Genomic DNA, 11,200 nt, shown 5'->3' with positions numbered 1-11,200 from the left:
GGGAAAGGAGAAAGAATGAGAGCAGCATTTCCCAGTGCACAGCGAGGGTGTGGGAAGGGTGTAGCTGCTCCTCTAACCTACTACCTTACTCTTCCCACTAACAAAGACAAAAAGAGAACTATCAGGGACTTGAGGCATGAAGTCAGACAGGGAAGCACCGGGAAAAATGAGCGGCTCCATAGCTGAACAGGAGCAACATCCCTGAGGAAGGAGAACCGCATCCTGAGGGTAAAAAGCAGGGGTGTGCCAGCGCTGGACTTTCACCATGCGGATGACTTTGGTTTTTCTGGGATGGTATCGATAAGTCCATCAGCCTGAAGTTTCACGTAGGTTCCTACATTTCCCCGAGCTTTCTTGCTCTGAGCTGAACAGGAAAGCAAAAGGGGAAGGATTGAAAATCCCCAAAATCCTTCTTTGCTGCTGGACCAAGACGGGAGTTAGCAGAGATGGAGGCAGGTCAAGGCAGAGGTGTGCTGGCAGAGCTGTAGTTTAGGAGTCCTGTTCAAGTACGACAATAATTAAAACAACCACCATGGTGATTTTATAGTATTTCCAACGAGGACCCTCCAAGGATTTTCTGAACGCAAATAAATTATGTCCAATGAATCCTGTGTGGGAAGTAGAATATCCTTATATATACGGGGAAACTGAGACAGCAGCGTTGCGGAGCATTGTAACATCCATGGAGCAGGCTGAACATCCACCAATTTCCAGGTAGATAAAAGATTATCCTTAATTTTTAGAGGACAGAAAGGTGAGAGACCAGAGGACAGGGTCACCCATGGAAGAAAAGAGAAAGGCTGGGAAAGATTTGCTCATCCATCCTACATCCCAGAGGCAATGTCACACCATCCATTCCTTAACAGTGCTGAGAATTCACTTTTGATGGTCTTTGTATGACAAGTTTTCATGGATGAATTTCTGTCAGGACAATATTGCAGACCACGGAAAAGCTCCTATTCCATAAGGCAGAAGAAATCAAATAACTGAAGAAATGTCAGCAAGTCCACAAAGCCTCCTTTCCCCAAAAACTTGGGATGAAAACTGGAATAAGACTTCCTTTACCTCCTCAAACAGAGCTCGTGTTCTTTCTCAAACACAGCTGGAGCTCACACGTGGCCAGGCAGGACATGTGGCCCAACCCAAAACTTCCAGTGTGTCCTTACACTTACTCCTGTGATCGCCCCAAACAAACTCCAGCATCCGAGTCCCCTTTGTGCCAGCATGCAGATGCTCCCCACCGAAGACGGGCTTTAAGAAACGCTCTCACCGGCAGCAGATGCCGAGGGGCAAGGAAAAACAAGGGGAAGGAGAAGGACACGTTGAGAGACAAGGTATGACAGCACACGTCTTCACAGCCCTCGTTTCGAGGGCTCAGACCAGGGCACAGCCGACCCATGGCGTACGCCTGCCTGGAGAGAGGACGTCTCGAAAGAGGGTTTCATGCTGAACCAGATCCTCCCACCATACAGCCCCAGGAAAAGGGACCCCCCCCCAGTCCTGTCCATGGGGGAAAGAAACCCTTCGAAAAGGGGGAACCCCAGGGGGTAGCCCCAGTATATCCCCACCAGCAGAGACGGAGGTGCCTGCGGGTGACCCTGGCAGTGTCCCTTTGGCAGAGTGGGCCAAGGGGTGACCCCACACCCCCAGGGGTGCCTCTGGGGTGCTCCATGGCACCAGCAACAAAGATGGCTCCAACCTCACATTCCCAGCACTGGGGGTCCGTAGCGACATCCCCAAACCTGCACAGAGGAATCCCTGAAGGTATCCATTACCTCCGGCAGAGGGGATGGCAGAGTGTCCTTGACCCCACAACTCCAGTCCCAAAGAGTCCCCTAAGTGTCCCTGGGGTGTTCCCAGCCCCCTACCTTGGGGGGAGGGGGAGGGATGTCCCTGGGGACTGTCCCTCAGCCTCACATGTCTGGTGACGGTGTGTGTCTGGGAGGTCCCCAGGAGTGTCCCTCAGCTACAGGCAGAGGACAGTCCCCAGGGACACACCAGGGCTGTCCCCTGCCCCACAGCCCCGGCACAGGGGGTCCCCGGGGCTGTCCCCTGCCCCACAGCCCTTACACAGGGGATTCCGTCTTTGGACTATGGCCTTTTTAGTCTCATGTATGGACACTAATTGGACTGCTTTAATCCCTATTTTTTAATGAGCACAGACACTAACGATTCCTCCTTGAAACTCATTATAAACCTTGATTCAAATTCTCCCATTTTCTGATTCAGTGACATATTATCGTGGTTAATTTAACTTCCCAAAGATGCACATAGCTTTCTGAGGCACTACAGTGTTTTCAGAGCAGAAACAGTTTTCAGTGTTTCTGCTCTATATTCTGAAAACAAAAGTGAATTCTTCATGAGTGAAAGAAGTGGGGCATGGCGCTGGGTGCCTCATGAGGCAGTGAGAGGGCGTGAGGGGAGATGGCGCTGGGGGCAGCGGGGGGACGTGAGGGGAGATGGCTTTGGGCACGGGGGGGGGCGTGAGGGGGATGAGGGGAGATGGCGCTGGGTCCCTCGTGAGCAAGTGAGGGGACATGAGGGGGATGTGAAGGGAGATGGCAGTGGGGGCAGTGAGGGGACATGAGGGGGATATGAGAGGAGATGGGACTGAGTTCTTTATGGCCCTGGGCATAGTGAGGGGACCTGAGGGGAGATGGCGCTGGGTCCCTCATGACGCAGTGAGGGGACATGAGGGGGATGTGAAGGGACATGGCATTAGGGACAGTGAGGGGACATGAAGGGAGATGGCATTGGGGACAGTGAGGGGACATGACAGGGATGTGAGTGGCGTGAAAGGAGATGGCCCTGGGTCCCTTATGGCCCTGGGCACAGTGAGGGGGTGTGAGGGGAGATGGCACTGGGGGCAGTGAGGGGACATGAGGGGGATGTGAGGGAAGATGGCAGTGGGGGCAGTGAGGGGACATGAGGGGGATGTGAGGGGACATGAGGGGGATATGAGGGGAGATGGGACTGAGTCCTTTATGGCCCTGGGCATAGTGAGGGGACCTGAGGGGAGATGGCGCTGGGTCCCTCATGACGCAGTGAGGGGACATGAGGGGGATGTGAAGGGACATGGCATTAGGGACAGTGAGGGGACATGAAGGGAGATGGCATTGGGGACAGTGAGGGGACATGACAGGGATGTGAGTGGCGTGAAAGGAGATGGCCCTGGGTCCCTTATGGCCCTGGGCACAGTGAGGGGGTGTGAGGGGAGATGGCGCTGGGGGCAGTGAGGGGACATGAGGGGGGATGGCCCTGGGTCCCTCATGACTCAGTGAGGGGACATGAGGGTGATGTGAGGGAAGATGGCAGTGGGTCCCTCACAGCCCTGGGCTCAACGAGGGGACGTGATGGCACTGAGGACAGCGTGGTGACATGAGGGGAGATGGTGCTGGGCACAGTGAAGTGACATGAGGGGGATGTGAGGGGAGGTGGCACTGGGTCCCTCCTGACCCAGTTGGGGGGACTGTTAGCACAGTGAGGGGAGATAGTGTTGGGGACAGTGAGGGAATGAAGAGAAATGGCATCGGGTCCCTCACAGCCCCAGGCTCAGTGAGGGAATGTGGGGCGAGATGGCACTGGGGACAACGAGGGGGAAGAGGGGAGACAGCATTTGGGACCCTTATGATCCAGTGAGGGGACATGAAGGGAGAAGACACTGGGTGCAGTGAGGGGAGATGGCGTTGGGTCCTTCTCAGCCCTGGGCTGAGTGAGGGGACATGAGGGGAGATGGTGTTGGGCGCAGCGAGATCACATGAGGGGAGGTGGTGTCAGGTCCCTCACAGCCCCCTGAGGGGACACGAGGGGATGAGGGTGTTGGGTGCCCCTTGAGAGGACACGCGGGGGGTCAGCAGGCCCCAGTTTGGGGACACCAGGTGAGGCGGCCACCAGACCCCCAGCCCTCCCAGCCCACAGCTTTGCTGCACTGTGGGGTGCCGGCAGGGGCCAGCCTCAAAGGAAAGAGAAATATTCAGTGAAATAAATGGAAAATTCAGGGGAAAATGGGGGAGTCTGCATGGCACCCCACCACTGAGGGCTTCAGCAACCCTGAGACGAACAGGGGATCCATCTCTCTGCTAAGGTTCACGTGCACCGCGGAGCCAAAAATGGGCCAGATAAGTGTTGCTCAAGCCGAAACCTCCATCGCTGGGAAAAGATCCTTAAAAAAACCAAATACAATCCCCACTCGCCATCACAGGACAGAGCTAGGAGTCAGTGCAGAGGCTTGGCGGGGGGAGGGGTTTGAAGAAATAAAAGATAAAATTAATAATAAACCTTCCTCCTGAGATTCAGGTGAAAGGCCCCGGTGGGGCTGTCCCTCAGGGCTGCTTACCACCCTTGCAACATTCAACCCCCAAAACTGAAAATAGAACCGAAAGTAAAAGCAATTAAAAAAGGAAAAGCCAGCAGCTCTCAGGAGTGCATTCCCTGCGCCATTCCCACCCCTTCCTCTGGAAATAAGCTGCTGGCAGGGAGAGGAAGGTTAATGGTTGGACCTGATGATCTTAAAGGTCCCTTCCAACCTGAGCAAAGACTGGGATGGAGAAAACCTGCCAGGCCAAGCCTGCTCTTCCCCTGCAGTCGCAGAACAGCCCAGCCAGTTTAACCGCTTTGGAAACTACAGGAGAAACTCCCAGGGAAGGGAAGAGAGCGCAGCTCGTTAGCATTTGGGTTAAAACCGAGCCAAACCATAAACCTCCTCTTCTTTTCTCAGCTCCCCACCAGCAGCTGGAGAAGGAGAAGCATTGCATTGAGTGAGATCCAACACGGACCGGAGCTTGTCTCGGCACCTGGGGAAGAAGGTAAACCTCTCCTGCTGAGCTGGGGAGAGATGAGAGGGAAAGAACCCCACTGAAGTGCACACACAGCTACTTCAGTAGCAGTCCTGAGCATGAGCCATTTCAGCCTGATCCCCAAGAAGTCACTGGAGAGACCAGCAAACTAAAGTCAGCCCTTTTAAAAGAGGCACAACAGATCCAATACACTGGGTTTTTTTTTTAATTTACTGGCGAATTTTAGGATTTAAAGCATGCTCAGGGTGTAAAGAAAACAAGCCATACGGCACCAGCCTGCAGGTAAGTGCATCTGTTTGCGTTCCTCATTGCTCTGGAGGCACTAGAGGCAGCACAGCGTATACACCAGTACAGTCCCATGGTACGCCAGACTTCCTGGTCTCCTACACTTTTCCTGGATGTTCTGAATGCTCCAAGTCTCTGCTTTACTCCAGGTAAAACGAGTTGGTTGTAATCCCTTAAAGCACCCACCACACAATTATAGATTTACCTGGAAAATTCCCTGCTCCCAGCATTTAAAGGCATTCTCCCTGGATAAGCTCAGGAAGAATCATCCCACTCCCACCACGTTAGTCTGCTTCTTACCCTCTTCCCAAGAAATTTTTAACTCTTTGGGGCAGGATATAAAAATATAGAAAATATTTTGCTCAGTATTTACAGCCTGAAGTTAACAGGAAGAACATTACCCACAAAGCGCCATCAGGCGCTCGTCATAAAAGGACAGCAAGGAAGGACAGAATGAGTCACTGAGGTGTATCTCATCTCCTGCAGCGAAGTGTGTTAAGTGCTAGATACCGTCCTCCTAAGATACGCACCTTGGCATGCAGTGCAGTCAATAAAGTTGCCAGTGATCCGGAAGGAACTTAAAGCAACACAAGAAACATTTCAGGAGGTAGCAGTATGGATTTACGCAAGAAAAAAAAAATTAGTATTTGGAAAAAGCAAGGAAGAAACTACAGGCTTATCAGGTTAAGTAAACAGTGAGCCCTGCATCTCATGACCAACATGCAGCCCTGTGAGCACCCCTCCATTTCCACAACCGGGCACAAGCGTTTTGACTTTAAAACGCTTCCCATTTTTATTGGTTAACAAAAGGACTCGGAACTAGACGCTCCTTTGGAAGCTGCTGTTGCAGGGATTTCAACCACCAACCACTTGCATCCTTGTCTGCGTGACTCAATGCTGTTATTGGCAACCATGACAGCACCTTGTAATTAGCGAGCTTGGTTGTCAGAGACAATTATGTCATAGTGGAGTGATGATGCTTCTGAGGGGGTCCTTCACCCCCAGTTTAGCCCCAGGGAAAGAAGAGGTAGAGCAGATAATCGATGTAAGGCTGGAGTGAATCAAAAGCCAGGTTGGCCAACAGGATTTCCCAAACCCCATCCTGGTGACATACCTGCACAAAAAGCAGTTCACTTGGCAAAGCAACATCACGCATGTGCTGAAACCATGAGACTGCAGAGAAGCGAGGCAGCGACCCGAGTGAGTGGCAGTGTGGAATTTATGAGTGATGGCTCAGTCACCTTTCTTCTGCTGACCATTCTCTGAACTATTCTGGTGCAGGAAGCAGTCACCTCTCTGCATCCGGCTCCTGCTCTTAACGCAGCCTCTGCACCCACATGACTATACAAAGAAACCTTCATCTGTCATTTTTAAGCTCTAAACCTCTGGGGGGGTTCCGTGTCCTACTGCTAAAATGTCCATAAAAGATAACCAAGGAAAGCGCACCAATTTGCAGTAACCTTTACATTTATTACAGAGGGTCTGAACCTCTCTTGGCCATATAAGGAGCTGCAGATTTAAAAGTGCTAATGCCCCGATTCAGACTGGGACAATCCCAAACATGACCACAACTGTTAACAGTGTAGTTAATTTGCACTTGTACAGTACCAGAACAAAACCATCTTCATAAAGCAGAAAGGACAAGGCTCACATTTCAAACAGTCAGAGCATTTAGTCCTTAAATCATCTCCCTGCAGAAGAAACTGCAAACATTTTGGCCAACACGTGAATGGGGCTGTAGCCCACACATCAAAACCCTCCCCTTTCCCACCCCAAGACCAGAATTCAAAACATAGTTTTGCCCTCCTAATTAGTTTCTGCCTTAATGACGTAACTTAGTTATAATAGTGACAACAGCGTCACATGTAGAGCTCTGAACACGTGAGGAGGAAACCACTGTCAAAGAAGTGCTTTGTCAAAGCAACTGATTCGTAACGCTTCGCGTTTCCGAGTGTCTCCACTCCTCTGGGACTAACACTGACTGCTCTCTGGATAGCTGAGATTTTAAATGGTCAAAACTCAGTGCTTGTCTCAAGGCAAAGTGCATCTGTTTTTCAAGATATGAAAAAGGAATTGCTGCTCCATGAGACAAATGCCGCCGCTTAGGGTTAGCTGACTGTGCCGCAGGTTTCAGAGGAGGAAGATCCTCTGCTCCCCCTTTCCAAAACCTGTACTTCCAAAACCTTCTTTTCCAAAACACTAAGAATGGGACATTAAAAAAGTTATTTCTAACTAAAACTGTCATGAGCTTTCTAGGGATATAAACGCCAATTTTTTGATGTCCCAAGAGATTAGCTTCCAGCTCCAGAAAAATAAAACCAACCGTCTCCTAATCTGGGTGGAAGTGAGGTATTTGCATAGGAGACAGGAGAAGCGCCTCATCCATTTTTTCCAGCAGACAGTGCTGTGGCCAAGTGCTACGTTTTCTGTGGTACTCTAATGCTCTTCCACTTCTGAGTCCTGCCTGAAGGATTCAACAGCTCATCTCCGTCGAAGGGAAAATACATTAATTTCTCATGCCTGTTCTCAGGCCCTGCCAACTGGAATCATTTTAACTACAGATTTCTACTCATTTATGTTCAAAATGGCAACATTTACATTAAGAAAATTCTACTGGCTTTGGAAAAAAAGCTAGAGAAGGATTTGAGTGCAGAGACGCTGACCTCAGAAATACAGACAGACCAATCAAGCAACATTATGATAAAGTGTTTATTCATTTTTTTTAAATATCAAATTTTTTTACACATCAATTTTGTTGATAAACAGTCCCCCAATATTAAAAAAAAAATAAAATCAAAAAAAGAATCAAGTGTGTATTACTTTGGGCAGAACCACATCCCATTCTCTGATGACACAACCACTTCTCCCTTCAGCCACCTGCGAGGACAACCGCGGTATGTTCAGCCCAGAAGAGTAAATGACACAAATGCAACCAGCTTTAGGATTCCTGAGTATTGATTCCCTCAAGTTCCTTAAGTGAGTTTGTAAAACTCTTAAGCTAAAAAGCATCAGTCAAAGAGTAATCCAAACCGCTACGCATTTGGATCACGGACTAAGCTATGTCTACACAGTGTAGGAAGAAATCTCTTGAACGCTTCAGAAGGGAATGATATACACGAAACCGACCCCATTTCCCAAGCTGACCTCTGAGAGAGGCAGGCAAAAATACCTCTTGATTTTTCTCTTTGAATTCACGTTAGAGTTCTGGGGAGCCGTTTGGCAAGAAATCCAAGTCTGGTGAAGAAACCTCGAGGATCTGTTCCTCCTTTTATTTGGAAATGGCATAGTGTTTTAAAGAAAACTTATCTGGAAGTTAAGCATTCAGCAAGTACACTTAAATATTGCTACTTTTGAGGAAAGGAGACAGCAAAGGGGAGAGACAAAGACAGAAAGAAGGGAACATATCTAGGAGGTACAAGGTTAACAGTCCTGGAGATCAAGTGTCTACGTAGAGTTGAACATACGTAGCAACAAGGCAGAGATTGTCACGATAACGCAGCGTAGCTCAGCTCTGTCCAGCAGCAGGTAAGCATGCCAGGGACCATCACCAGGAAATACTTCCTCTTCTTCTCGGAATTATCTGTGCCCACAAACTTTCAGATGTCGATATTTCACTAAACATCACCCCTAAACTCCCCTAGAGCCTCACGTACAGAAATAGCACGAGGCCAAGTAAATTTCTTCAGGATCTTTAAGGAACAGAAGACATCTCAGAAACCAAGAGCAAGGTACATGCCCACAGTGGCTTCACAGGAAACACCCAGAAACAAGCTCTACAGACTCACACGGGTCCCCACAGGTGCTGGCATCTTTAGGAAGCAGCTTGTGATTGTTGCTTTATTCTCTATAGATGGACTTTTCATACTGAAATAATTTTGCTGAGCTGATGTGACATTAGTACATTGGAGCAGTGATTAATGAGGAGGGGAAAAGAAGAGAGCGAAGAGCCCTATTTTAGGCCAGGGTACATGGCTCCTTGGAAACCTGAACAGCTTTTGGTGTTACCTTTTTTCCCCGCTCTAGCTGACAAGCAGTCTGCCATCCCTCCTTAAATACAAGTATTCGCACTTTACGAGCCAGGTACGCAGAGACTACGTAAGGGATTGCTAAAGGCTGAGCAAAGGATGTGTGCGTACAGCGGAGAGGACACACATGCACATTAAAACAGAAGACAACTTTTAGACAGCATTGGCTAAATACATGTTCTATTACGTTTTACCTTAAATACTCATCACTGCCCAGATTTCCTCCAACATAGATCTTGCTCCTAAAAAAATTATTCTCTAATTTAGCAGCACGTAGCCATTCACTCAAAGCAAGGCTCTGAAATCAAGAGATTTAAGTCACCAGGCTTGGACTAAGTTGATAAAATAGTTTTACAAGGATTTCTCAGTTGGGGGTCAGGCTTTGTTTCTAGCAGTTCAGAGAAAGTTACCCAGGAAATTCTAGCACTATTGATAAATGCTTCAGTATAGTTTTGGCAGAAGGGCAGATTTCAAAAATTATATTTGACAAAGAATAAAATCGAGCATTGAAGCAAGTTGGCTGATGCTCTAAAGCTTTTACAGCGTGAGTTCTGTATACGCAGTCTAAGTAAACGTGGCCATAAAACTAGAGCCTTTAACCAGTTTGGTGCAAAGCGGCAGTACTTCGTCTAGCTATTAGCAATTGCTTCTAAAAACATAAAGTGTAAATACGGAAAAGGGTACAACACTGAAGGGCTAACATCTGATGCTTCAGGAAGCTGGCAGTAGATGAACCTGCAGGCTAAGGGTGCAAATTCAGCTCTTGGGCATCCAAGAGGGTCAACCCGCAGCTGGTCTGCGTACCAGATGTGGGATTGCTCCCAGGACCACCGTGGCGTGGATTGGGAGCAGATTCAGCTGTTCAGACGGAGGATGCTATGGATCCAACAGCTGGGAGCTTCCTTCTTGTTGCTGCTTTTGATACGGAACCAGATGCAGATGGGAATGGGTCTAATACATCTTATTTCCTAAGGCTTCTAGAGAGAGATCTGATGACACCGTACTCCTGTACCAGCCCAAGCTTTACCCTTTACAGAGGGGGCTTTTGCTGATTTGAGGTGCTAATTGCAAGGAGAATATTAAAAAAAAAATAAATCAACAAACTTCAACGGGATTAACTCTGATCACCTGCCTGGCAAAGATCATAAAGCTGTAGTCCTGCCTCCGTAACTCATTGTGAACAGAGCCTCAAGTGAATTACTCAATGCTGCTCCATTAAAGGGTCCCCAAACAGCCAAGCGCTGCTTCCTACACCCGCACGGAGCAATGCCTGCTGCCAGCATCACAAGTAGTGGGATATGAGCTAAACATGTCTGGGAGCCCCAGGCCTAGCTGGTACGTTCACAGCTCATGCAGAAGCTCCGTTCAACAGATGGAGGAATGCCTTAAACCTCTTTGTTATTCTAAGCGATCTCCTGCCTACCCAAGCGTCTAAGAAAAATCTGACAACCACCGCTCACTGACATCAGAAACTTCTGCAAGTCCAGAGATGAAACCAAATTTGTGTTGTTTTTAAATGCCACTTTGCATGAAAAAAAGCCTAGCGTACACGCAGGCAAATCTGCTAAGCCACAGGGAAAACAAAACACCAGGAACACAGGCCTGAGACAACGACAACAACAAATGAAAGCCATGAACAAAACATGTTTCCAGACGCTGCTGACCCATCACTTCAGGTTTAGCTCAAAGCAGAAAGTTCAAGATGAACACCTGACACAGAGCCACTTCTGAGATTTGCAAGTGGGACCATGTCAAAGTTCCTACTTCAAATTTGGTATCACGTTTCAGCTATGCCCTCCTTCCCCTTCCCCAACCCCAACAGCGTTTCGGGGGTCTGCAGAACATCAAAAAGTAGTTCATCCCCCCAGAAAAAAAGCACCTGGAAAGGGCTTCCTACAGCACAGCCTCAGCGAGTCCTCAATCAGGCAGGCTACTCACCAAGGACTTCCCAAAAGGCCACGATGGTTATAATGCAGAAGCCACGTCAGTGCATTTGTTTCAGAAACCCTATTGGGGAGCCCTCGCTCATTAAGAGGTATTAAATTAGTACCCCACCAGCCGCTACAGGCTTTCTGCAGTTTGCATTTCCACAGC

General features: G+C 48.8%; 1 protein-coding gene across 1 annotated transcript in view; it reads right to left on the bottom strand.

The window, feature by feature from the left end:
- Positions 1–1,399, bottom strand: part of PLEKHM2 (pleckstrin homology domain containing, family M (with RUN domain) member 2) — a 25,347-nt gene extending 23,948 nt beyond the window's left edge. Inside the window, 1 exon segment of the mRNA XM_009888350.1 lies at positions 1,271–1,399. Coding sequence (XP_009886652.1) covers positions 1,271–1,399 — 129 coding nt within the window.
- Positions 1,400–11,200: the final 9,801 nt, after the last annotated feature.

The sequence above is a fragment of the Charadrius vociferus genome, unplaced genomic scaffold, assembly GCF_000708025.1.
Source record: "Charadrius vociferus isolate BGI_N301 unplaced genomic scaffold, ASM70802v2 scaffold107, whole genome shotgun sequence".
Classification (NCBI taxonomy): Eukaryota; Metazoa; Chordata; class Aves; order Charadriiformes; family Charadriidae; genus Charadrius; species Charadrius vociferus.
The sequence above is the reverse complement of the archived record's forward strand: the minus strand, read 5'-3'. Positions and strand labels throughout refer to the sequence as shown.